This window comes from Muscardinus avellanarius (assembly GCF_963383645.1).
Source record: "Muscardinus avellanarius genome assembly, chromosome: 10".
In the NCBI taxonomy this organism is placed as follows: domain Eukaryota; kingdom Metazoa; phylum Chordata; class Mammalia; order Rodentia; family Gliridae; genus Muscardinus; species Muscardinus avellanarius.
Window position 1 is genome coordinate 112,758,384 of NC_137796.1, and position 27,573 is coordinate 112,785,956.

At 61.9% G+C, this 27,573-nt stretch overlaps 1 protein-coding gene across 2 annotated transcripts in view; it reads right to left on the minus strand.

The window, feature by feature from the left end:
• The window catches only part of CACNA1H (calcium voltage-gated channel subunit alpha1 H), a gene marked incomplete at both ends in the record, with an annotated part of 52,138 nt that extends 36,762 nt beyond the window's left edge, over window positions 1-15,376 (minus strand). For both annotated transcript variants that reach the window (XM_080704108.1, XM_080704107.1), the window contains one exon: window positions 15,081-15,376. In XM_080704108.1, the coding sequence (XP_080560234.1) occupies window positions 15,081-15,376 (296 nt within the window). The remainder of the gene's footprint in view (window positions 1-15,080) is intronic.
• Window positions 15,377-27,573: the final 12,197 nt, after the last annotated feature.

A 27,573-nucleotide genomic window follows, 5' to 3' on the forward strand; every position in this document is an offset into this window, starting at 1 on the left:
AGGCAGCAGCCAGGTCACCAGGCAAAGTTGTCCCGGACTCTCCCCCACATCCCTGAACACAGAGCCAAGGAGCGATGACCATAATCCACAGGAACGCCAGCCCCAAACGTGGGCAGCGGGACCAGGACCTGCTGTCGGCCTCTAGGGGCCAGAGGAAAGCCCAAGGCCCATCCCCTCCCAGCAAAGCCCTCTCCAGAGGGAGGGGCTGGGGGCACACCAACTTGGTTGGCATGGTGACTGGGAAGCCAGCCCGGGCCTCAAGCAGATCATTACTTGTAGGAGAGAGAAATATATTTTCTAATTAAAGTCGAGAAGTCAGCATCGATCCTCAGGCAGTCATTAGTGCTCATGGAGGGCGGGGGCGGCTGCCGAGCGGAGACCCCTCCCCCTTGTGGCCCTGTTTCTCTGTCTCTTTCAGAAACCCCAACACTGGCCTGACAGCTGAGCCTCCCCAGTACTGTGCAGGTCCCCGAGCCCCGCCCCAGGGAGCCTGGCTGGCTGGCTGGCCGGCTGGTGAGGACGCCTGGCCGCTGCGTGACCTCAGGCCCTCTGGAAGCCTGGAGATGGGCTGCCCAGGGAGCGTGGAGCCGGGGCCTCCTGGCCTGGCACGGTTCTGCAGACCTGCGCCCACCACCACTGGGCGGCTGGAAGCACAGGCCGGGGGAGGAGGCACCGAGAGGGGGCGGGGGCTCGGCCCGCACAGTCTCCCCCACCCCCAGGACTTTGGTCCTGCACATAAACAGTCTAAATTAGGAATTAAAACATCCCGAGATCCCAACCGCCGGGCAGGCCGCATTTCAAACATGGTATTTCAAGTGTGCCGGAAAACACGCAGACCTCCGTGAGCCCCCAACTTCCAAACATGCTCTGCTGCATGGGGGCAGAGGACGCGTGAGTCCTCCACACTGGAGCAGGTCTGGGAGGACAGGCTGGGCAGGGCTGTCTTGGGCCCCAGCCCGGCCCACAGCAGAGTCAGGAAGCTCCTGGGACTCCACTGACTCCCAGCAGTGGGCTCGGCCCTTGCTCTGCAGGGGAGGGAAACCCTAAGAGCCTGGGAACTGGACATGGGGGCAGCAGCCCAAGCTGTGCTCCCTGGGGATGGGGGGATGAAGGGGAGGAGCAGGCATGGGGGCAAGCTACCCCTGGGGTAGTGACCCACCGCTGGGCAGCTACAGTGCACACTGGGCCAGGGAACCTCTCCTCAAGCCCCGCGTGGTGGACAGTGAGGCCAGGAGGGGCCCTTCTGTCCACAACCCAAAAGAGGCCAAGGCCCAAGTCAGTGGCAGCTGGCCCAATTCTTACAAGGTGGTGACAGGGCCCTGATACCCCCAGGCCCTGTCCCCTCTGTGCCAGTCTCCCCAGACTTGCACACCTGTCCCCAGCAGGGCCCTGGGGGGAGGGCACCGCCTGGAACAGAGGCGGCCTCTGCAGGGAAGGAGCCTGCACTGGAACCCCAAGGCAGGGCTCCACCAAAGGTGGGTCAACGGGCCAAGCAGGGACATCGGGCAGTCTGGAGGAGGCTGCCTGGTCACCCCACCCCTTTAGGTCCAAGCCTGGCTGCCCTCCGGGTCCACCCACACCAGGAGGACAGAGGAGGTGCTGGCCAAGCCCACGGTATCTGCCCACCTGGGGCCGCCTTGAGGAAGGGGTATGCAGGTCTCTGCTCCAGTCCCTTAGCTGATGCCCACGTGGGTCCCTGGCCCTGACCTGGAGCCCTGCCACGTGCAGCAGGGGTGGGGGAACAGAAGCCACTGCCTAGGCCTGGGCACTTTGGGCCCCTGCCCCACAGACACCCCAGCCACAAACCCAAGCCACGCCTAGCAGAACGTTAGGAGACGGAGCTTGGCCACATGGCCTGGCCTCAGGGACTCTCACCACGCCAGGCGGGGCAGGACAGGGCTGGGGCACTGACCCGCAGGACCCAACGGCCGTGGATACGTGGGATCCTGCCCCAAACGCCACCAGCTGGCCCCACAACCTTTGGCTTTGGTCCCAGCAACACAGGGAGGCTGGAGGCCCACTAGCATGGCCACAGGGCGCACTGCTGCCTGATTCCTCTGTCTTTGCCGAGTTGGAACGGACAATGCTCCTGAGAGAAAGCAGACGTGGCTAGGCCCAGACCAGAACGCGGCACCAGAGAGGACGGGGCGTGGGAGCCTGGGGCCAGTGTACCCTGACATCTCAAGGTGCCCGGCCACCCTGTGGCTTGAGGCTGGCCCAGGCCCATGTCCACCCACCAGCCCCATTAGCCCACCAAGCTCAGCACCTGAGGTTTGGGGAAGGACGGGCCAGGAGGGCACCTCATCTCCAGGAGAGCCTGGCAGACTGAGAGGGCGTGGCGGGGCACAGAGGCCCTGGTGGGAGCAGCTGGAGCAGGTCTGCACGGGCTCAGGGTCCAGCTACAGGACAGGCGCGTGTGTCTTTTGGGCAAATGGGCGTTACAGATGATCTTCAGGCAAAGGAATCGTGTTGATTCCTGGAGTGAGCGGGTGAGGCTGCTGGGCCTCTGTGAGCACAGGGAGGTAAGCATGGGGCCAGCATCGTTTATGAACACATCCCCCGCCCTCCTCAATCCTCCAATAACCACCCATGTCTCAGGAGAGCAAACTGGTGCCCGGCAGCCAGCTCAGCTCCTCCGGGTGCCTCTCACGCCCCCGGCATGCCTCTCTGAAAAGCCACTGAGAACCCCTACAGCAGCATGCCTCTCTGAAAAGCCACTGAGAACCCCTACAACCCAAGGCTCCAGCCAAGGGCCAGCCCAGCTCATGGCAGATGAGCCAGCTGTGTGCTTGGGTTACACCCAGTGTTCCTCTCTGGGGCCTGCAGGACCTAGGCCCTGCCTTCCACCCCAGCTGCCCTTCAGGTATCAGGTGGCTGCTGAGCACAAGCCCCTGCAACACGGGCGCCCCAGTATCACCCCATGCCCTACTGTGAGCAGGCATCCCCAGTCAGGCAGCATGGCCGGAGACACCAGTGGGCCCCCTCCACAGGCTGTGCATTTGGGGAGGGGGCTGCAGGACCGAGCCTCTGTGGTGCCCCACCTTAGACCTTGCTGGCCAGTGCTTGTCAGAGTGCACCCTCAGGCCAGGGCCCCACGTCCTCACCCAGTGAGTACTTGGTGACCACCTATGTGCCAGGGCTCTGAGGCAGAGCTACAGCCTGGCCCTCACAGTTCTCTGTGGCAAAGCCCCCAGCTGCTGCCACTATGTGAATCTAGGAGACCCCACACGTGGCCCTGGGGGAGGAGGAATGTCCCGGGAAGCCTGGCAGTGGGCTGGGAGTGGCCTCCAACATGCTAAATGGCTTTATGTAACTGGGCGGGCTGTGGGCTCCTGGGGCCAGGCTGGTAAACCAGGAACCCGCTCGGATTAGCGACAGTTGTTGCCAGGGCAACCTGATTAGTGGGAAACATGCTGTGGTCGGGGAGTCTGGAGCAGGCTTGGCCTTCTCCACTCTCCTCTCAGCAAAGGTAAGAGGAAACCCCAGAGATTCATTAGCAACAGGTTCCCATGGCAACCGCACCAAGCTCATTAATAATTTTTTTTTATTCCAAGTGTGGGTGTTGAAATTCTCCCGAGAACTGACAGGACGGATGCCGAGTGAGCACACACGCCAGCAACGCCCACCCGTGGCCCGGGCCTCCCGTCTGCCAGTGGCTGGGCGCCACCTGTCCCCACCACACCTCTGGGCCAGGGCTAGGTCCCCCATGGTGGGAGCAGCAGGTAAGCCTGGCCCACCAGGATGGTCTACTGACATGATACTCAGCCCAAGGACAGCTCGGACCCAGCCACATCCCTTCTAGACCCACCAGGCAGGGACTGCCCACCCTGGGGGACACCATGATGTGTCCGACGGGGGCCCATACCACTCACTTGGCGGGTGGGGCACCGAGGCCACAGAACCAGGGGCCCCAGGCACCCAAGGTCCAAGTAGGTGCTGATGTGGAGAGCAGTCTGGCAGTTCCTCAAACAATCAAACACTGTTCCCACACGACCCAGCAATTCCGCTCCTGGGCACGTGCCCAAGAAAACTGAAACCGGGTTCCAAACAAGACCTGGTACGTGCCTGTTCCCAGCAGGACCGTCGGCAGCAGTCAGAGCGCAGGCAGCCCGATGCCCCTCGGCAGATGGAGGAGGCGTGCTCTGTCCATTTCATGGGGTGTTACGCGCCCCCGAAGAGGAGCAGAACACCAACACCTGCTACACGGAGAAAGCCTGTGACACGAGGCCGGGTGGACGCTGTTGCAAGTGGGCACTGCTGTGTGCGGCCATGTCTGTGCAAGGCCCCAGGGCAGGCGAGCCCGAGAGACAGCGGCCAGAGGCAGGAGGGGTGGGGCTCCCCGCAGGCGTGGCGGTTCCTGGGGGCGACAGGTGTTCTCAAGCTTACTGCAGCGATGGCCGCATGACTGAACAGAGTAAAACTACCCAATCACTGCTTTTGTGAGCAAGCTTACGGAGCGTGGGCCTGCGTCCTGATGAAGATGTTCGGAAAAGAACCACCCCCCAGGCAGTGTCGCGTGCCCGCGCCAGGTCCCACGCGCTGGAGGCCACCTCCGAGGACGAGGGCTCTGCAAGACGAGAGGACCCAGGTTCCTGGCACTGTCACGCAGCCCCATGGGACAGGTACCTCCAGGCAGGAACGCGACCAGGGGGCCTGCCAGTGAGCCACAGACCCTTGCAGGGGTGCAGAGTGGATTCAGCGACTCTCAGAACGCTTGGCCAGGCCCCCGGCCCACTGCTTCACCTCATAGGGCCGGGAGATCTCCACACCCCCAAACCCAAAGCTGCACTGGCCCCAGGGGGCTTCCCACCCCTCCTCCAGTCCTTGCTGTCCCCGCTTGCAAGAGCCAGGAAGCCCTACCTCAAGGCTCACACTCAGCACTCCAGCAACACGAGGCTGGGGAGCGGGCCACAGCAACGTGGCAATTCATAATTAAAAGACAAAACGGGCTCCTTCGCAGCCCGTGTGCCGCCATTCAGGCCCCATGTGGTAATGACAGCCCTGCTGGTCCGGGCACCAGACACAGCCAATTTCCCAATTAGGAGCCTCAAACCCGCCCCTGTACAGGCACAACAGCAGACGGGCCCCTCTTCCACAGCCAAGGGGAGGGACCAGCTCCCAGCCCGGAAACTTCAAGAAGGAAAAGGCTGCCGGGGTGGATCCTGCAGGGAGACAGTGAGTGGGGAGGGGGCCCAGCCAGGCTGGGGCCGGCGGAGGCAGCCGAGGAGGCCAGCTCAGGCTGTTGCCTGATGTAGGCCTGGGGAGGCAGGAGGAGGCTGGCCAGGGCCATGCAGCCTCCCTGGGTGCGGGCCCGCTTGGCCCTTCCTTCCACTCCCTAGACCCCCCAAGTCCACGCTCAGGGTAGGGTGCCTGGCCACCCCTCTGCCTAAAAGCGCCACTGAGCCTAGACCGACATTGACCCGGGCCTGGGTCAGTGTCTCTGGGCATGGCCTCTACCCATTCTGGCCCCCACCCAGCCTCCACTTGAGGCTCCAGAGCTGGTCCAGCTTCTGCCCAAGCTCAGTGACCCAGATTCAATGGCACAGTACACAACACGAGGCTCTGGGATGCCACGGGGGAGCGTGGCCCAAGTGCCGGAGGCCCAGCACCCGAAGAGCAAGTGCCCGCCACTCCCCGGTCGGGGGTCTGCCCTTTGGGAACCGATTCCCGCCACACTGGCTGCCTTCTCAAAGGTTCTTCCACGGTACTGTCCAGCTAACAAGTGTGGGGGGCGTTCTCTAGGCAGCAGCCCACCTCTGAGCGCCCCCCCCATATACGGGAAGGCCTCCATGGGCCCCTCCTCACCGCCCTGCCTTACATGGGACACCAACCACCCTTCACACCCTGAACCTCCACAGAACCAAATGACCCCGGGCCCCCTGAGGCACTGCACCAAGGGCCACCGGGCTCCAGGGCCCCCGTGCTGGCCTGAGACAACCCATAAAGACGTCACTGTCCACTGGTGTCAACAACAGGGGTCCCCACCTCAGGAAAGACTGCTGGGAATGGCGTCCACCCCAGGAAAGAGCCCAGGTGAGCTGCCACAGTGGCCACGATGCCCAGGGTAGGACCACCCAGCGTGCGGGATGAAAGAGTGCCGCCCTACCCCTAGCTGTTCTCTTTGTGGGAAACAAACTCGGGGGCATCCTGGCTCCTTTGGCAGCGGCAGCCCGACCCACCGACAGCATTGGCGGTGTCTCGTCAGCTTCTGGGGGCGGAGGAGCCAGGCACCTGCGCCCCGTGGCTGCTCCCTGGCGGGGGTGGGAACCAGACAGTGAGCAGATCTGAGTCATGGGGTGGAGGATCCCAGACCTGGCAGCTGCTGGGGACACTCAGAGGTGCCACCAAGTCACAAAAGTGATGTGGGGTGGAGGGTGTGCGCCTGCACCTGCTGGGAGCAGCATGGTGCCGGTGTCCAGCACCACGGAGCCCACAGGGCACACCGACCGGCTGCCACCAGCCAGAACACAGCATCGGCCACCCTCAGGGACAGCCTGGGGCATGGCCGTAGCGGGAGGCCATCCAGCTCTCCACAGCCACAGCCAAGGAGAGGTCCGTCCATTTCAATGAGCTGCTAACGCAGGCTGACTCATCGGACGGCGGCCAGGGCTGGACCGCGTCTGCTCCCAAAGACAAAGGGACGCGGCAGGAGCAGTGCCGCGTGGCCCCAGCAGCCCTCGCCACTCTGCACCTCCCAACAGGCACTGGCCACTGCCCGGCACTAGCACAGGTTTCCTGTCTAGTCTTGGGGGCCGGGACCAGAGCTCCCGGGTGGACAGCGGCAGAGCCCTGGGGAAGTCTGGCTCACGCCTCTTCCCTCGGCCCACACAGGATTCCTTCCCCACCTGGCCCCAGCAATCGGCTGGGTACCCCAGAGCCCTGCCATGAGGCAGAGGGGGCCGTGGCTTCTCAGGATGCAGGACAGGAACCCCAGGGAGGCTGGTCCCAACTCAAAGGCTGCCTCACCTGCCCAGAGCACCAACAGGAAGGTCAGCCAAAAAGCCCATGGACACACAGGAGCTGAGGTCGGATGCCCCTGAACACCCGGCTGCGGCCTGGGTGGAGCGAGGACAACGCTAAGGTATGCACGAGATGGCCACAGGAACAAGTGCCCCGGGGTCCCGGGCCACAGCTGTGCCCAGCCACCCCGCTAATGTCCACCTTTACACCACGGCCTGGCAAACCACCCCCCAGCCTGAATGCAGCCCTCCGGAGTGGCGATGTCGGCCTCTGTGGCGGTAGGGCCCTAGTGTGTCTTGCCCATCCGGCGCAGCTCCCAGACCTCCCAGGAGGAGCCTGTGGGCCTGAGGACGGGCTAGGGCTGCACTTCAGACTCAAGTGGTCTCCTCCGGGGCAGGCCCCATGGAGATGCGCCTCAAGGCGGCCATCATGGACCGACCAGTGGATGCCTCCCCAGGAAGCCCCCTTGCTGGGAGTGGCGCCCACTTCTTGTGACTCCACCGCAGGCGCAGCAGGAACAGACCGTCCAGGGCAGAGAAACACAGGCCGACAAGGGCCTCCCCTGCTCCCCGCAGGCACTCAGAATGACCAGTTTCACGGTTGATTTTCCCCTCTCCCCAGGTGGCCCAGGCCTTGTCGCAAGCCTGGAGTGGTAGCACATCTAGCGTGATTCATCCCGAGGGCAGGCCTCAGCTAGTGCGCCCTGGGCCAGTCGTCTCCCTGGGGCAAGGTGGAAGCTTGGGCAGACGCGGGGCGGGGGACACCATGAGCTGCACCCCGAGCATGAGTGTGTGAGGGCAGAGCGGATCAGTGTCCCGGGCAGCCGAGCCTTGGTACCACACGCTGGGGCTCAGCAAAGCTTCCTCTCGTTTAGGCCTGCGTGCGGGTGAGTCCGCCACCTGGCACCCAGGACTGGATGCTTCCCGGGCCCTGGGGGCTGCGGCCCGTCCCGTTCCGGTCACGGCCTGTGGTTATGTCTCTGCATGTTGTCACGTGACCGTCCACCGTGCATTTTCTCTTGTGAGGACGATCGTCATGGGACTTAGGGCCACCCCAACCCAGCTCATTCTCAGCTTAACTTGACCACATCTGCAGAGACCCCATTTCCAAATATGGACACGTCCTGAGGTCCCACGTTCACAAATCCCCGGGTTAGCATTCAGCCTGGAACAGCGACCTACGTGTGTTCTTGTGTGTGAATGACGAGAGGCCACGGCCCATTTCATAGGTACAGAAACCACAACCCGAGGCCAAGAGATGACCTGCTTACCCGCTGCAGCTTCTGCATGGTGACCTGGCGGGCCCGGCCAAGTGGGGCATGTGCCCGGCGGCAGGCTCACCAGACATCCTGAGCCTCGACCTCAGGATACTAGGTGTGCTGGTCCTAAAGGTCCTGCCTCCTTTTGGAGGACCACCTGACCCTCCACCACACTGCCTGGTGGAGTTAGCCCTCACCCAGGCCAGGGGGAGGGGCCTCAGGAGGCCGAGGACTGCTCAGAGCTGGAACGGGACTCAAATCTGTGTCCTACCAGCTAGCCATGGCCCCTGCCGCCAGTTCACTGTGCTGGCCACACCTGGCAGGACCAGGCTGATGGCTTCCTTCCTGGGCTGCATAGCCCTGTGCCCTCTGGCTCTGGCCACACCCTAGAAGCCCACTCTATCAACCACCAGTGGGAAGCCATATGGTGGGGAAACTGAGGCACTGAAAGCATTGCCCAGACGGCAGGGCTGGGCGTGCCCATGAGCTCCCCTCCTACAGCCAGGGACCCAGACCCTGGGGCCCAGCCCCCCGATGAGGCATCAGGGCACTACCCCCGTCCTCACACAGGGGGAGGCGCAGCAACGAGCCCTCCCCGCTAGGGGTCCAACCCAGGTGCAGGTGGGGAGGAAGGACTGGAACCAAGAGGCGAGGGAGGGGAAGAGCCCGCACGAACTCGCCGCTGCCAGTCAGTGTGGTGGGCCGGCTCACACTAGCTGGTGCGGACTCCCAGCGCCCCGGCAGCTACCGCTCACACCCAGGGCACTCAGCTGGACTGGCCGGGGCTGAGGCCTGGCCTGGGGTCTCCGAGCACACCCCCTGTAGTGCCCAGAGGGGCCATTTCACCCCAGGGCTACCTCTGACTTAGGGGGCCCAGCTCCCAACCTCAGTGCTGCTTGGGGACCAGCTTTGGTGCCCATCAGCTTTGCACATACAAAAAGAGGCCCTGTGGGGTCCTGAAGTCCTCCTGAGCCCAGCTCCACAAGGGCCCAGCCAGGCGGCAGTGGGGACCTGCCCCACACCGAGGCTCCCTCTGCTGCTGGTCCTAGCGGGCACGGAGGCAGCAGGGGATCACAAGGAGCTGGGCGCCCCCCACGGCTCACTCTAACTTAGCACATTCATCCTGTCCCCGCTAATTAGCCCTCCAGGCTGACAGCGCCACCCACACCTCTGTCTCCCCGCCCAGCTGGCCCAGGAGGCCGGGGGCGCCAGTCCCAGGGCAGCCACGTGGCACGGCGGCACGCCCCTCAAGTCGGCTCTACGCGGATTGCTCCGAGCACAATGAGTGACTCCCAGACCCATCTGTCACCGGGATGGGCACAGTGCTCTGGGGACGGTGCCCAGACCTGCTGCCAACTCCCCAGAACACGGGGGGGGGGCAGCAGGCGCCTTCCCTCCGTGTCCCAGTGCCTGGCCTGTACCTCATCTGCACGCTCGTCCTCCCCGTCCACCGGGGGTCCACCACGCGGTGTGTGGGCTTACTGCGTCCTGTTTCTGCCCAGGACGGGCAGCCAGGCCTGAAAACTCAACCTGGGCCCATGTGACGTGAGGCTGCTCCAGGTTCTGCCAAGATTATCCACTGGGGGATCGGAATACCTTATAATACCCACACAGCGGGAGGAGGACTAACCTCCAGACCCGGAAGAGCTGCCACGCCCGGGGGGCAGGCTCAGCACCCCGAGCTGAGCCTCGACTGCGTAAACCAAGGTGGCGGGTTTGCTCGCCTGACCTTGACTGCCCAGGACCGAGCTTCAGACTTGGCGGCCGGCTGAGCTGCTTTGGATTCATCCAAGTGTCTGACAGGCTGGTCCATCCCCGCATTCCTTCACAGACTGACCCTGGAACGGGGCTGGTGCCAACAGCTCCAGAGAGCCTGGCCCAGGGTGCACGGGGAGCCAGGGGAGTGCCCGGACCCCCGCCGGGCCAGGGAGGGGCCCCTGGCCTGCACGGATGCTCCTGCGGCCAAAGCGGGGTTTGGGTGTTCTAAACATGGTGCCCACCAGGTCTGAGAGGCTGAGGACAGCAATGAACGTGTCTGCTGGGCCTTCAAGATGGTGGGGGGCCACCTCCTGCCCTTCCGTCTCAACCCACCGTGCCTGGGTCTAATCACCCTGTCCCTAAGGAACAGCCCTCAAGGCTGGCCCACAACCCCCTAAAACACTCTGAAAATCTCCTACTGGCCAGCCCCACATGCTCCTGGAGCAGGCGGTAGGTCCAGGGCTGTCTGGCTGGCCAGGCCCCACCTCCCGCAGACACGGACCTCTACTGCCCACAGCCACCTGCCCTGCTTCACCAAGAACCAGCTACCTGCCTGCCTCAGGACCTTGGCATGGCCCTTCCTGCAGCCTGCATATTGCTGCCCTGCCAGGCTCTTCCCACACAAGCCCTAGTGCTTGGCCAGTGAGCAGGGTCTTGCTGGCCCAGCAGGCTCCTGTGCACTCACCTCTCTCTCCCCAAGGGGCTCTGCTGGACACAAGTACAAGGCCTGCCAAGTTATGAATGGTGACATCAGGGGGACCCCGAAGGGATCGGGCAGGGAACTTTGCTGAAGCCAAGATCAAGTGTTGGAAGAGTCCCCTCCTCTCACACCACTGCCTGAATCTCTGCCACAGACTTCCCGGGGTCTGGTGTGGAGGTACAGGGGAGGCTAAGGGTGCTGGGAGGGGCGCCTACCAGAGCCCAACATGGCTGACGGCAAGCTCAGGAGCTCTACCCACCCAGACACTCATCGGCGCCGGGGGTAATCAGGAACAGACTGTGTTAGCGGCCACAGGCCTCAGGACCAAACCTGGACCACTCTGCACACACACAGTGCTCCGTGGCACGGGCCAAGGCCAGGGGCTAAGTGGCCGGCCGGCCCCCCAAGGCACAGCAGCTCGATAAGCCTTCCCTGGCACAATAAGGCCGCACTCAGGAGCCCAGGGCAGGTCTGAGGCAGCTGCCTCTAGCTCTCCCTCCTCACCCTCAGGACCCTAAGGCCCCTCTGCAGGCATGCCTGTCCTGGGTGGCACTCTGCCCACTTTGAGGAGACACCACACCGGCATGTGGCCCCGCAGCCTCCCTGAAGAGGGCATATGGACTTCCACAGAAGTCCAGGGGGCCCCTGCCCCAGGGACACCCCCTGGGCCTCTTCCCAGCAGTTCCAGGAGGGGTGAGCTGCCCTGACAGCTCTCAGTGGGAACACCTCCTCCTCTAGGTCCCCACGCTCCTGTCCCAGCCCAATCATGTGTCCGTCCTTCTCTCTCCTGTCTCCTATGGTGGCTGGGGTCTCTACCCCCCACCCCAAGCTGAGTCCCAGAGGCAGGAGCACACTGCTCCGGGCACACAGTCATGCCCAGTGTGAACCCAGGGCCCACCCAGCAAGCAGCCCTCTGAATGCCAAGATGTGGCTCAGTGGCTTCAAAGATGTGGGGATGCAGAGACCTGGCCCGTGTGGAGGCCCAGGGTCCCAGTGCAGCCAGGTGATCCAGGTGCCTGGAAACCAGACCCCTCTGCTGTCAGATGAGAGCAGCCTCCTGGCCTGCTATGAGGTTGCCCTGCAGGGCCAGCTCCCGAGTCCAGAGAGAAACAGACACGACACCCCGGCGAGATGCCTGGGGTGAGGAGGCATTGCGGAGTCCCAGAACCCACGAAGGAGACCGGGGAGGGACTGGCAAGGCTCCAGACACGGGCCACCACTGGCGCACCTTCCTGTGCTGCTCCTGCCTAGGGCCGGGAGTCTCAGACAGCTCCAGGTCCTGTGACCTTCAGCAACCGAGGCAGCCCCGAGAGCTGCCCTAGATGTCCCGACACTGCCAAGCGGGGCCGGTCTCAGAGCATGGGCAGCAGGCCGGGGCCATGAGCAGCCTTCTCCCGACCAGCGCCCTCGAGTCCCCCCATGAGCCTGGCTGCTGGCAGCCAGCGCGGGACAGCCCAGCGGCTCCAGGCATTGATTTTACAAAGACAACATGAGGATCTACCCGGGCTTGTCCAGCCCGGCGTGTGCCAAATGTGGGGACTTCCAGGCTGGGCTTGGTCCAGCTCTGCCCTTCAGCGGCTGGTGACCTTGGCGTGTCCTTCACCCTCTCAGAGCCCAGTGATGTGGGGCACTTGGTCCCTCCTAAAGGGGACCCTCCCACAGGATCCAGCCAACGCGCAGACCCCCTCGGCCACCTTCAGCCCTACGGTGCCTGCAGCCCATTCCAGGGCCCACAGGCTAGGGACGGGACCCTCCCCAGCCTCCTTGCAAGCCCAGGCGCTGGGCCCCCTGGCAGCTGCAGTGACAGAGAGGCAGGCTGGAAGTCAGGAGCCGGGGAGCCGGGGCAGAACGTAACCCAGCTGAGCTACAACACCCGGGTCCCACCCACCTCCCTCTATAAAAAGCCTGTGTAGGAGAGACAGCGCTCAGCCCAAAAGTTCCAGCACGATTGTATTTTTAAAGAGCAAAATAAATCAATAAGCACAAGGGCCGTCCTTGGAGGCTCCTCTCTGCCACGGATGGGAGCCCCCTCAAGGCGAGAATGAAAACGTGCGTGTGTGTCTGTACCGGGTCCATCTATCTGGGACTTCTGGAATGGCCTGGGACTGCAAAATGTCCCACCCTGTATGTCAAGAGCCAACGGAAGCCCAGCTTGGGCTGGCCAGCATCTGCTGGGTGCCCTGGCCCAGGGGCCGCAGGCTGCTTCCTGGAGTGCAGGTTCACTCAGCAAAGCAGGTCACCTTCTCGAAGTTTACTCTCTGTAAGAAAGGTTCTGCCAAGACCAGGTCCACCTGCAGGGGGTCCACGGCCTTGGGAAGCACCTTTTTGCTGCAGGACGTTCCACAATTCCTGGCGAAACTCTGACTATACCATCTGCCCACGGCTCCCCTGCCTTATACAAAGCCACCCCCTCCTGACGCCCAGGAATCTGAAGAGCCTCTGACTGCCGGCCCACATGGGCTTCCCCAAGTAAGCTAATACCCCCACCTGTCCAGGCCTGCCAGCTTATTTTAGGATCTCCCCAGGCCTGGATACATGCTTCTACGCAGGGGCCTGGCACCTGCTGGGGTCAGGCCTGCCCCCATGTGGCGGGGGCCCCTGATGCGCCAGACAGATGCAAGGCTTCCAATGGGACCGACCGGTTAAGTAGTCCTGGGAGCTGAGCTCCCTTTATGACACCTTCAAATCACAGCTTTCTAGGGCAAGAGAGTCAAACTGGGCCCCAAGGCACCCATAGCAGGGAGGGTGGGGGCCAGAGCACAGAAGATCCCAACAGCACCCCACCAGCAGGCAAGGCTGACTGTCTTCCCGGCTGAGAGCGGCCGGCACCTTTCCACGTCTCTACGAGACCTTAGCACCCGAGTCCCTCATGGGGCCGAGGGCATCTTTCTTTCCAGGAGCTCAGGGATGGGCTCCAGCCCCGTGGCACCGTGGCACCGCCAGCCCCGGCGCCCTCAGGCCCCGAGGGCCCACCCACCTGCGTGCGCACCCGACCTGCACACGGTAACAAACAACCTGGGAGGAAGCCCTGGGGACACCACCACTCGAACACCAGCGCGGGGCCCAAAGACTCCTCAGCTGCCAGGGACAGAGGCGCTTCCCTATCTGGTCTCACATGCCTGGAAATGGTGGAAGACACGCTGGCACAGCGCCGTCGCCAGTCCACCCCAGGCCTGCCAGCAAGGCCTGGGCGCCCACCGCTACGCCACGTCCCCACCAAGCCCCATCACCTTCAGCCTCACTCTAGAGCAGACAGAACCACAGCCGCCCCGCAAGCTCAGCCCTGCTCCTGCGCAGAGGACGATTCCCGACACGAGGACACCCACCTCTCTGGAGCTGTAGGCCTCCGCTGTGGACCAGGACCACCGCGGCCTGCTATGCACGCAGAGACGATCCGACTCGCCCAGTGTTTGGATTCAGGAAGAGAAACACTGGCTTTATTACTTTCTTTGGTACAGACTCCTCTTTTGTATTTCATGTTTATACAGTTAGACACACAGGGTAGGGAAACACATACATACACTCTCATTTTACTTGTCTCAACTATAACAAGCTAAGTTTCCAGTACCCCACAGGCCCTCTCCTGAGGCAGGCACCCCAGCGGGCCAGGGAGGAGGGTGCACCCACAGTCCAGCTCCTGCGACCAAGCTACGTCAGGCAGGGGCCAGGCCCCCTCAGAGCCTGAGCCAGTCCCCAAAGGCTACCTGCTGGGGCACCACACCTCCAATGGCACCCCAGAAATGCCCCTGGCCGGACCCAACTCTGTTCTGGAACCTTCTCTGAAACTGTGCCCTTGTGGCCAGAAACAGACCCTCCTCTTGGAGAACAAGGGTCCATAGCAGGGGCTCCCCTCCCCAGCGCGTCTCCAGCTGCCTCCCAGCCCCCACCCCAGCTGCGCATGACTTAAATCAGCCCCGCCACAGAGTTCAGCCTGGAAAATCGAGTTCTCAACCAACGTCACCACCGCCAGCCTGCACTGGCGCACAGCCCCCACGGGTCTCCGGGGCCCCCAGAAGCAGGAAGGCTCAGGTGGAAAACTTTGCCGCCACTCCAGTCCCTCCCAACCTCCCCCTAGGGGCGAGGGTCCCACCTCGGAACAGAGGTTCAGAAAGCGGGAGACTCCCCATCCCGGCTTCCACCAGAGGGGGGAGGAGGGCCCAGGAGTTACCAGCTCCCCTCCAACCTGGCGGCAAGCCACAGCTCCTGCCCCGAGCCGGCTCTGGACGGGACACTCCCTGCGCGTCCAAAGAGGTGCCCACTACCCCCACCCCCACCCCCAGCTGCCTCTCTGGGGAAGGGCGCTGCCCTCGCGTCCCTGCCCTGCGACCCCGGTCGAGCACCAGGACGTCGGCGAGGGGTCCCGGCCCGGCCCCGCGCCCCGCGCCCCGCGCCCGGAAAGGATATGGGTTACAGACCAGGCGCAGGCACCAGCTGCGCGGCCGCGTGGTCTGCCCGAGGCAGAAGAAGACGGTGGCCGCCAGCGCCGGGTACGGGACGGGCTGCTCCTCGTCGGCGCCCAGGTCCGCGCCGCGCTCGGCTGCCGGGCTACCGGGGGGCGACGCGTCGGCCGCCGCTCGCCCCGCCTCGCACCCCGGGGCCCCGGGGCTCGCCGGGGACGCCCCTGCCGCCGCGGCGGGGCCGGGGGGCGGCGCGCCCAGGGGCAGCCGGACGGCGGCGGCGGCCAGCGCGCCCTCGGTCATGGTGGCGGGGCGCCGCACCTGAGGAGGAAGGGCAGGCGGTGGCCGGGCCGAGGACGCCCCCGCCCGCCTGGGGGCGCGGAGCTGCGGGAACCGCCGCCGCCGCCGGGGAGCCTTTGTCTTTCCGTCTCCGAGGCGAGCGCGCCCCCCGCCCGCCCCCCGCCCGCCGCGAGCCGGCGGCCCCACCCCCACCGGGCGGCGCAAGTTGAGCGGGTCCCGGCGGCGCGGGGGGCGCGTCCCGCGGGCTCACCTCGCTCCGGCGGCCGGCGGCGTCCCCGGGGGCATCGCCCGGGCGGCCCGGTCACCGCCGCCCCGGCCCCGCCGCCGCCCGCGCCCCCCGCCCCCCGCGCCGGCTCCGCCGCGGCTCCGGCTCCCGCCCGCCCGGCCCGGCAGCGGCTCCGGCCGGGCGCGGGGCCGCTGGGCGCACGCGGGTGGGCGCGGGCCGGGGGCGCGGCCGGCGGGAGGCACGACGAGCCCCGAGCCCGTCCGCGCGCAGCGCAGGAAACTTCGGAGTGAGCGGCGGCGGGGGCGGGGCCGGGAGGGGCGTGTCCGGCCGCGGGGCGGGGCCGGGGGCGGGGCCGGGGGCGGGGCCGGGGCGGGGCCGGGCGGCGCGGAGCTGGGCCGGCCGGGGCGCCCCGCGGGGAGCCGGCCCGGGCGCCCGACGCCGGCGCTGCTCCATCCCGGACGCTGGCGCCCTGACGGACCCCAGCCCCGCGGCGGCGCCCGCCTCCGGGGTCCGGGAGCTGGTGGACCCCGCCCGCGCCCCCGGCGCTCCTCCGCCTCCAGCTCGGGCTCGGGAAGCACCAGAGGGCGCTCGCGGGGAGCGGCGCCAACGTCCCTCCCCGCCCCCACGGCAGGGGCTCCAGGCCGGCCCCCACGCCCCGCGCGCCGCCCTTCCCCTGCCCCGAGGGTCGGCCGAGGGGCGGGGCACGGCGGCGGGCCGGGAGTGCGCGGCGCGCCCCTCCCCCGCGTGTGTCCTGGGTGTGCCCGATCGCGTGTGTGCGGGCGCACGGAGGCGGCTGGGGGCGCGACGCACCCGCCGGTGTCTACGGCGGCGCCTCGGGCGCTCTGTCCGCAGCCCCCCCCCACGGACCGACAGTTCCCGCAAACTTGCTCCGCGTCCATCCCCCTCCCGCGTGGGGACCGAGACCCGCAAAGGGTCTCGCAGGAGAAGTGCTGGCAGAGCAGAGTCTCCCAGGACACCTCATTCCGGGCCAGGCTGGCGAGGCCCACCCAGCCCACCCCATCCCTGGGAGCACGACTCTCAGTCGGGAAGGGTGGTTCTTTCAGACTCCAGGGGTAGTGGGCCCGTGGGGGGCTTGAGGGGTGGCAGCGGAGGGGGCTGTTGCCAGAGCTCCTAACTCCTGCCCGCCTCCCGGACCCCAGCCCTGCCTGAGGTGTGTGCCGGCATCCCAGCCAACAGGGCTTCCTTCCCCTTCCCACAGCCCTTCCCCAGACCCTGACAGAACCGCCACACACACACACACACACACACACACACACACACACACACACACACGAGCTGGCTTCCATGCTGGCCCAGAGGCTGGGAGGGTGCACCCCAGGGCCCACCTGGGGTGCCCAGGCCTGGAGAGGCCCTGGCGGCTGTGGCACAGGGAGGATGGTGTGGTCACCAGGAAGCACACAGCTTTGCTGGTGGAGAAGGTCCTGGAGCAGGAGCCATGGCTACCAGGGTATAGGTCCAGGCGTGTGGCTGCCTGCAGCTTAGCAGCACCCGCTCTTGTATATGTGAACTTTTCAAGAAAAAGAAAACATTTACTCTATTTTAATGCCACTACTTAGCAGTAGATGGTAATTAAAGGTCCTCAAAGAGCAATCAAGGCCCCGGCTACTGAGGAGGACCCGGGCGGGCCCAGGGCGTTGGGACACACAGAGGGAAGCTCCAGGTGGCCTGCAGGAAAGCTGAGGAGGACCCGGGCTGGGGCCACTTGCAAGCCCCAACTCTTGCCCCAACACCTCATTAAAAGTTAAGTTGAAGCCGGGTGTGGTGGCGCACACTGACTCCCAGCATTCAGGAGGCAGAGACTGGAGGATGGCGGTTCATGGACAGCCTCAGCTACTTAGTGAGGCCCTTCGCAACTCAGTGTGAGATCCTGTTTCAAAAATAAAAAAGACTAAAAAATAGGGCTGGGGGTGTAGCTTGGAGGTCGAACGCCCCTGGTTCCATCCCCAGTACAAAAAAAAAAGGTGAAGCCCAGCTCCTTGCTGGCGCTGTTGGCACTTTGCTGCCGGTCGGGAGCTGGCAGCAGCCAGGCTCCAGGTAGAGCTGGAGGTGCAGCTGTGCTGAACTGCGAGCCTGTCCTTGTCCCCAGGAGCCTGGCTCCAGGCAGCAAGCGGCCGCAGACAAGCACAGGTGTGGAGGGAGAAGTCTTTCCCGACCTGGCTGGGTGCCTCACAGGCCCTGCTGGGCCTGCTTGAGGACAGGAGGGCGGCTGGAGAGGAGCAGGGCTCCCCCTAGCAGTGAGGCTCTACACAGGCTCTATGGCTCCCAGGAGGGTGCTGGGGGTGGGACACGGGCGGGGAGGAGCACGGCCAGGTGCCTACAGGGCCCGTGGCTCCTGGGGGCAGCTGCCTGGTGTTCTTAGTGTGACCACCCCGTCCTGCTCGGCCATGCTTTGCCCTCCACATATCTGCAGAGAATGGGCCCCAGACTTTGGACACGTTTTTAAGGCCTCTGTAGCCTAGAGCTGGCAGGCATCCCTCGGCTCTCGTACAGGCTGGAGGAAGGACGTTTTCCACCTGGGGTCTTGGTGGGAGACCTCCTCCCTCCCCTCCCCTCGCACCACGGGCCTCTGAGGACCTTCGGAGTGCCCCCCCCCCCGCGCCCCTAGGGAGGTGCTCACTCTGTGCTAGCGACCCCTCGGCAGCCAGCCGCAGCGCAGGCCACACACATGGCTGCCAGGCGCACCCGAGCCCCACCTGAGCCCCAGGGCGATGCCCCGAGACACCCCCCCCCCAGACCCGAGTTCCTGCCGCCGTGGCAGCAGGGCAGCCACCTCCACGTGGCATGGACTGGCCACTGGGAAGGAAGCGGGTATGAGATGAGAGCTTCAGAGCGCGGGCTCGCACGCCGTCGCACGCCGGCACCGTGTCAGTGATGAGCGCAGGACAGCTTGGAAATTGGCATTCAGATTGTTTAATTAAACTGTACAGAGTGTTCAGATGTGTGTTTTAAATCCTCCAGGCCTCTGGAAAATTTGGTTCTGCTTTTTGCTGTTTTCTTCCTTTTGCTCTGTGCAGGGCAGAGCTTTCCCTTGACGAGAGCCAAGGGGGGAAAGGGACCGCGGCCCTGGACCGTGGCCAGCAGGAAGGGGAACCCAGGTGCTCGGGCACGAGGCCATGGGCCGCCGTCAGCAGCCCTCCACCTGGTGGGCAGCGGTCAGCCGAGGCACGCAGGTCCTCGGGGCCCCTCCACCCCAGAGGGGCACTTTCAGCACCACCGCCACCCACCCACCCACCCACCCACATCGCTTGGCCTCCTGGGCGCGGCCCCCACCTCTGGCTTCCGTGGCCTCCTGCCCTCTCCCGCGGCCGTCGCCTCCAGACACCACATGCCAGCAGGCTCACCCGGTGGTCCTTGAAGCCCTGTGGGTGGACTCAGCCTCCAGGGCTGGTGGGAACCCACTCCCAGGCTGCCTCCTACCAGTCTTCCACCCCTGCTTCTGGCCTTGCTGTCCAGCCGGCCCTGTCTGCAGGCCCCAGGGGACTTCCTGGGAGCGGCCACCTCGTCACAAGCCGTGTGGTGTTCATGAGCCCAGGTAGGCGCCAGCCCCAGGTGGGTGGGCAGGACATTCTCATCGGAGGAGTGGCCCGGGCTCAGCCAGGTGAAGGGGCCCCCAGCAGACACGCAGCTGCAGGCGGTGCCCCCCGCTGGGAGCACAGGCTCCAGGTGGGCTCTTCCTGGGTGGCCTGGGGATCGCGGCTGCCCCACGCCTCTCAGGAAGGAGGGTGCCCAGGACTGTGGTCCAGCATGCCATCGAGGGGGCAGCTTATCCCATGACCCCGAGCTGGCCCCATGTCCCTGCTGTCTGAGCGCACTGGCCCAGTGGCTGACCTGCTGTGAGGGGCACAAGGGTCACACGACCCTCATCGTGGCAGACCCAGGACTTGGCGGCTCTGGTGGCCCCAGGCTGGGTCTCTCCCAGCTGGCTCTGGGGTCCTTGCTGCCACCTGCAAGCAGAACACTGTGCCCAGGGGCACCCCGATCTGCGGCTGTGAGCTGAGGTGTGGCTCAGAGGGGGAACGCCCCTGGATTCAACCCCCAGTACAAAAACAAGCCTGTGCCCGTACTGACGGGGTCCCCAGGCCGCCCCACTGTGCATCAGGAACACCCTGCTTCCCTTAAATGAAAAATGATGACTGGACAGTCCCATGTTTAGTTCAATTAAACATGGAATTACCATAGGACCCAGCCTAAGGTAATTCACAGTGTGTGTCCACACAGAAACCTGCCTGCAGACATCCATAGCACAGTATCTGCAGTAGCCAGAAAGTGGAACAGCTTAAATACCCAACAGACAAACAGATAAACTGTGGTCTGTCCATCCAGTGGAATATTATTGAGGCATAAAAAGGAACGCAGAACCTGCGTGTGTGGATGGACTTTGAAGACGTTCTACCATGTGAAAGAAGCCAGACGCAGAAGGACAAATACTGTGTGACTGTTTATGTGAAAGTTCCAGAGGAGGTCAATCTCAGGAGACAGAGCGCAGAGGTGGCTGCGAGGGAGGGGAGGGGCTGCCGATGGACGCGGGGGGCTCTCTGGGGCGGTGAGAGCTGACTGTGGGGGATGGCCATATCTGAATACACCACAGACAGCCTCCAGATGAGCCTGCCTTGACGAGGCCCCGAAGGCAGTGGCGAGGCCTGGGGCTGGGGCTCGAGTTCTCATGGGTGAGTGGGTAGCAGGCCCCCAGGCCCTCTGGGGTTCAGCCAGCGGGCCAAGCCTGGGCAGGAGCCTGTCAGCCTGGGGGCTGCTTCCTCGGGCTCCAGAAGGAGCAGAGCCTCAGCCTGTCTCCTGGGGTCCTCGGGGTCTCTGAGGCCCGGGGGGAGGGGTACCCCTGCAGCAGCAGCTGGCCAGCCAGGCGTGGGGTGGGCACATGGGACTCCGGCTCAGGGCTGTGGGAGGCTCAGCAGACGGCAGGCCCTCCTCTCCCGCCCCACAGCCCTGGCGGCCCCTCTGTGGACAGGAAGGCCCGGCGGACCCAGGCCAGAGCCCTGCAGGCCTCGGGGCCCCTTTCTCAGGGAGAGGTCCCCTGGTCAAGGCCAGACCACGGTCTCCTCCACTGGCCACCCCGAGACAACACATCTCTGTCTCCCAGACCCTGCCAGCCCACAGGGCTCAGAGGCGCCCACTCTCCCGGGGCACCCCTGAAATCGGGTCCATGTGCAGCCTCCGCTCCTGCATCTCCTCCGCACCAGGTACCCAGCCGGGCAGAGACCCTCAGACCACCAGGTGGCACCTGGGAGGGGTCGTGGCTGCCTGGTGTCACCCGGGGACCTGTTCGGGCAGGTGTGGGGCAGCGTCGGGGGCTGGGGTGGCCCCTGCACTATGCTTTTCGCCGCGGAGCCTGAGCAGAAGGTGGGACCAGAGCTCCTGGTGGTAGGCGCAGGGCTGGGGCCCAGGTCATAGGCATGGTCAGGGAGCCTAGGGCTGCCCCTGGGAGCTGAGGCCTTTCTGACTCACGTCCCTTCCACGATTCCACCCCTGGGGATGGCTTTATCTTTACGGTGAACTGGGTTAAGTCGTCAACTGCCAAATATTTGAACAGTGCCTCCGGGGGACGCCCCCTCCCAGCCGCAGAGGCCCCAGCTGCAGCGTCAGCAGAGCGCAGTGGCAGATGTGGGTGCCGTGGGGCCACCACCGAGGCCGCTCCTTGGCCTCGCTTGAGGCTCCGCAGCACTGACATAATTTACTGTAAATCATTTGTGCTTGTTTAATGCTCTGTTACTTCCACTTAATACTGGCCTGCTCCACGGCCGCGAGCCGCTCTGCGGACGGTGGCTGGCCTTCAGGAGGGGGGGCCACGCCCAAGGGGCAGAGACGGCCAGCCCAGAGCGCCGTGGCCGGCCCGATGCCCCGGACCGACGTGCTGGCTGTCTCGGCTTCAGTGGTGGCCTCTCTGCCAGGGGCCCCTTCCTCCCTGGAGAGGGAGCTCAGCATAGCAGGAGCTTGAAACTGCAGCCGCTCCAACCCTGAGCCTGGAACTGCCCGCTGGAGGGCTCGCCTCCGCAGCCCGGAGAGCGGTCTGGCTCCGAGGACACCCAGGGATGGGTGAAGACCTTGAGCAGCATCAAAGGGACAAACAGACCTTTAGAAACGGTCAGGAGATTGGAGCCGAGGTGTCACCACAGACGCCACAGACGGTGAGCAAGCAAATGAGAACCGTCACCGTCCTGGTCATTAGGGAAGTCACATCAAACCCGAAGAGGAGCCGCGCGTGGGGCGCACGCTTGGCATCCTAGCGTTCGGGAGGCCGAGACAGGAGGATTGTGGTGCGTGGCCAGCCTCAGCTACTTAGCGAGGCCCTTTGCAACTGAGTGAGACCCTGTTTCAAAATAAAGAATAAAAAATAAGGTTGGGAGCCGGGCGTGGTGGCACATGCTTGTCATCCCAGCATTTGGGAGGCTGAGACAGGAGGATCGCGGTTCACGGACAGCCTCAGCTACTTAGTGAGGCCCTCTGCAACTCAGTGAGACCTAGTTTCAAAATAAAGAATAAAACATAGGGCAGGGGGTATAGCTCGGAGGTCAAATGCCCCTGGGTTCCATCCCCAAACCCGCAAAAAAAAAAAAAAAAAAAAAAAAAAGAAGGTTGGGGGTGTTGCTCAGAGGTAGAATGACCCTGGGTTTAATCTCCAGTACCGGAAAAAATAAATAAATAAAGTAAGGAGCCAGGCATGGCGGTGCGCGGTTGTAATCCCTGTACTTGGGAGGCTGAGACAGGAGGACCGCAAGGTTGCAGCCAGCCTCAGCAACTTAGCCAGGCCCTCTGCAATTTAGTTAAGCACTGTTTCCAAATAAGAAATAAAATGGTAATAGAGGTGTAGTTCAGAGTTAGAATGCCCCAGGGTTCATTGACCATACTAAACAAACAAACAAACCCATGAAATTTCAGGCAGGCATGGTGGTGCACGCCTGTAACCCCAGCTTGGGAGAGGCTTAGAAGGATTACAGAATCAAGCAACTAGAGAAATCCTCTGTAGCTTAGCAAATTCCTGTTTCAAAGTAAAATAAGATTGGGGTTGTAGCTGAGAGAAAGGATGCTTCTGGGTTCAATGCTGGGGACCACAAGCAAACCAAAAGACACAGACAAAAACAGCCAACCAGTGAGGCCCGGCTTCGCTACTGTTTGAGCGGTACACATTTCAGAGGCTGGTGAGGGCCGGGCAGGGCGCCACACGCCTCTATTCCCAGTACCTGGGAGGCTGAGACAGGAGGATCTCTCTACAACTTAGTGAGAGACGCTGTGTCAAAAAACAAGCACTTGGGAGGCTGAGACAGGAGGATCATGTAGGTTCGAAGCCAGCCTCAGCTACTTAGTGAGGCTCTTAGCACCTCAGTGAGACTGTTTCCTAATTAAAATATAAAATAGGTCTAGAAGTGTAGTCCAGAGGTAGAAGGACCCTGGCTTCCACCCGCAGTAAAAGAGAAAGAAAGAAAGAAAGAAAGAAAGAAAGAAAGAAAGAAAGAAAGAAAGAAAGAGAAAGATAGGCTGGGCATGGTGGCACATGCTTGTAATCCCAGTACTTGGGAGGCTGAGATAGGAGGATCACAGGTTCTCAGCAACTTAGTGAGACCCTTTTTCAAAATAAAGAAAAAAAATTAGGGCTAGGTGTATAGGCCAGAGATAGAATGCCCCTGGGTTCCATCCCCAGTGCCAAAAGATAAATAAATAAAATAAATATAAAATAGGGGTATAGTTCAGAGGTGACATGCTCCAATACCACACACAAATAATATCCCCTCGCCGGGCGTGGTGGGCATGCTTGTAATCCCCACGCTTGGGAGGCTGAGACAGGAGGATCGCGCAGGTTCGAAGCCAGCCTCAGCTACATAGTGAGGCTCTCAGCAACTTAGTGAGACCTTATTTCCAAATGAAATATTTTTAAAAAAGGTCTGGGAGTGTAGCCCGGAGGTAGAAAGCCTCTGGGTTCCACCCCCAGTACCACCAAAAAAAAAAAAAAAAAAAAAAAAAAAATCCCCTATCCAATGAATCGTATATCACTGCGTGTGAAATTGTCCTAAGTACTGAAGAGAGTCTTAAAGAGAAAAGCTTGCATGTGACAGACACCAGAGAGAGAGGCGTGTGGGGCACGGCCACCCTGCCTGTGCGGGTTGCCGGCTGGCTTCTGCGGGCGGGGAGGGGAAGCTCAGCGAGGCAGTGAGGCAGGAGGGCCTGGGCAAGAGTCATATACAATCCCAGACCTCTGCATCATGGCGGGGGCTGTGGAGCCCGGCTGAGCCCACTGGTCTGCAAGCCTCCCCCTCCCTCCCGCACCCCAGCCTGCTCAGCCCCTGGCTGCTAAGCTCGCCCCTACTCCATGGGGGCACCGAGGCCCAGCAGAGGTCGGAGCTCATCCGGAAACCAGAACTCCGGTGTAGCTTGCAGCTGCAGCAGTGGAGGACAGGGAGGTTTAGCGAGGGGAGCACCCTGGCGCTGGCCCCTGTGCTGAGGCCAGTGGGGCTCCACCTCCCCTGCCAGGGAGGGCCTGGGGCAGGCAGGGAGGCTCCCACTGACCCCCTTCCTGGCCGGCAGACCCATGATCCGTATCTGCAGGCTGACCTTGCCTTGGGCAGCTGGGTGGGCCTCCACTTCAGAATTAGATGACTGAGTCCAGAGGCCCAAGTTCAAGACCCGATGTGGTCCCAGCGACCTGGAACAAGGTGCTGAGCCCTGAGCCTCAGCTTTCTCTTCCACAGAACAGGACAACAGTGGCTGCCACTCCTCCCGGTTGCCTGAACCTTGCAAGAATCTCATGTGCAGCCGGGCGTGGTGGCGCACACTTGTCATCCCAGCATTCGGGAAGCTGAGACAGAAGGATACACACACACACACACACATACACACACACACATCTGGCCTTCTTATAAGACACTAATCATTGGATTTCAGCTACTTAGTGAGACCCTCCGCAACTCAGTGAGACCCTGTTTCCAGATAAAGAATAAAAAATAGGCCAGGAGGTGTAGTTCGGAGGTCGAATGCCCCTGGGTTCCATTCCCAGACCTGCAAAAAAATAAAAATAAAAAGAATGTCATGTGTGAACCAGGACCCATGGTGAGGATGCAAACTCATTAGCCCCAGCCCTTAGAGGCTCCTGGCGTGAGTGTCCTGCAGTCCCTGAGGTGCCAGCAGCTGGGGGACTTACAATCACACAGCGGTTCTGGAGAAGGGCCCCTCCTGCTCTCGGCTTCTGGTGTGGCCTGCAGTCCTTGCTTGTTCTTTGGCTTGTGTTCGAAGATCTCCATCCTCTGTTCCCCCCATTTTATTTTTTAAATTTTGTAATCAGGTCTCCCCAGGTTGCTGAGTCTTGCTACTTGCTGAGACTGCCCTCGAACCTGCGGTCCTCTTGTCTCAGCCTCCAAGGTACTGGGATTCTAGGCGTGCGTCACGACACCTGGTTTCTGTCCCGGCCTTCACACAACCTTCCTACTCCACTTCTCCCCTGGAAAGGCACGGCCACTGGACGTGGACCCACCCAGATGACCCAGGATGACCCAGCTGAAGATCTTAATGACATCCACGAAGACCTGGTAGCCAACGAGGTGACACTCACAGGTTGGGGTGAGGATGTGGGTATGTCACCCACTTGGCTCCAGGACGGGGGCCGTTCAACCTTCCCACGACCGGGAAGCAGCTCTAATTCCACAGAGCCTCGTCTGTGGCCGCCGCCCCGGGCCTGGCGCTGCACAGGCATCCCTGGGGAAGGCCTTCGCGCGATATATGGATCTCCTCTGTCGCCACTTCCTTCCTGTCCAGCAGCCACGGCAGCCACCTGGCAGATGACCTCCTCGTGCCGCCAGGACTGGTGTCTCCTTTCTCACTCTGCCCTGGACAGTGGCCTCGCCGCGTTTAACACCTCCTCCGGCCAGGCACAGAGCTCGCCGAGTCCCCGGGGACGCGCTTGGCCGCAAGGGCCGTGTCTGCAGACGAGGGCTCCCGCTCTCGCAGGTCTTCAGTAGGAACCAGGGCTTTGCAGAGATGTACTAGGGTGCACCCAGGAGTGCTCACAGCTGCAGCAGCCACAGAAAATTTAACCTAGAAATGCACCCCCAGTGCCACCAAGAAATGCCAGAAATGCCCATGGAATCGTGGCAAAAATCACTGCAGGTGCTTAGCTGCATTTGTCAGTGGAAAGGAAACCCTCCCTGGTGTACACGCAGGAGCATGACTCTGGGCAGCTGACGCAGCCTCTGCACCCTGGCGGCCTTGGGCTGGGACATGGGTCAAGGACTGGAACGGGGTCCCCATGAGCTGGGTCCTCAGAGGAAGGGCAGCCTGGAAGAGGTCCACTCTTGGGCACTAGCTGCCCCCACCATCTAGGTGGGAGAGAGGGGGTTCCTGGGAAACTTGGCCGGGCCACCCATGAATTTGGACTCATACCAGCAGGGCTGGAAACCCTCCAGCTGAGAAATCCAAAGAGGAATTGGTCCCAGGCCAGAGAAACCCCAGGGCCATGGCAGATACAGCATCGCAGCTTCTCAGAGGGACAGCCTTCTAACCCAGGCCACCGGATTCTCCTGCTGGAGCCAGACTCACCAGGAAGTAATCCACCATAAAAGAGAGCGGCTGGACTGCAAGCCCCAGAATTTGAATGGCTACCATGTCAAATGAAAGAAACAGGACTCAGTACTTGGGAGGGTGAGACAGGAGGCTCACAGGTTTTAGGCCAGTGTGGAGAAACTTAGTGAGACTCTGTGTCAAAGTAAAAAATAAAATAGGGCTGGGAGTGTAGCTAAGAGGTAGAACGCCCCTGGGTTCAATCCCCAGTACTACCAAAAAGAAAGGAAGGAAAAATAAGCATGTCGAAGCGTAGGAAAACCAGTTACAGTGGAATCAAAACTAAGTGCAGAAAAGCCGGGCATGGTGGCGCACGCTTGTAATCCCCGCGCTTGGGAGGCAGAGACAGGAGGATCGCGCAGGTTCAAAGCCAGCCTCAGCTACCTGGTGAGGCCCTCGGCAACTTAGTGAGACCCTGTTTCCAAATAAAATAGAAAATAGGGCTGGGAGTATAGCCCGGAGGTAGAAAGCCTCTGGGTTCCACCCCCAGTACCATCAAAAAAAAAAAAAGAACCCCCAAAAACTAAGTGCAGAAATAAGATCCCACGGGGTGGGGGGGCGGTATGGGGCGGCTATAATCTTTGAAGCCAGAAAGTGCCGGGGTCCAGCCTCGGCCAGTCCAGGGGTCTTGAAGGAGGCGTAGGGTCGGTGAAATTGAAGGATGAGGGCGCCCTGCTTAGTAGCAGGGGGAAGGCATCTCTGCCTGTGCCCTAGAATACACTTTATACATGAATCTGACAAATTGCAGCAAGCCACATCATACGTATTTTGCTTTTCATTTAGTTTTTTAAAACCACATTACACATACGTTGTTTTTCATTTAGTTTTTCATTAACCTGAATTCCACGTAAGCAGGCATACCTCAAAGCCATTTGTTTTTCCTGTTTTTTGTTTTTTGTATGCTTTTACACAGAAATATTTGGTATTAACAACTTTTGGCAAAACATGTCCTTAATACACCTGGATATAAACAACTTTTAGCAATACATGTTTTTAGTACACTTTTTTAGTACATTTTGCGCTTTATTTGAAACAATTCAACCTGCCTCAATGAGCTCATATCCCAATACCCAAAATTATCCAGATTAACGTCATACAAATCATTCTGGTTACCTAGCCACAAACATCAATTTTATTCTAATTATTAACCTAACTAACAATGGAGCTCTGCAAAGCACATTCAAACCTAAAGCCAAACCGAAAGCACAGAAAACAAGGGGCTTTTCCCTTAAAAGAAACACAAAGATTTTAAAAGATCTTTAAGGGGCACAAAACATTTTACTTTTATATTTTACATTTTAAAATATTAAATGTACAATTTATTTTCTTAAATTCTTATGATCTTTAATAAAAAACACCAGAAAGGGGAGGCTCTGCCTAGCCAATTTCTCCATCA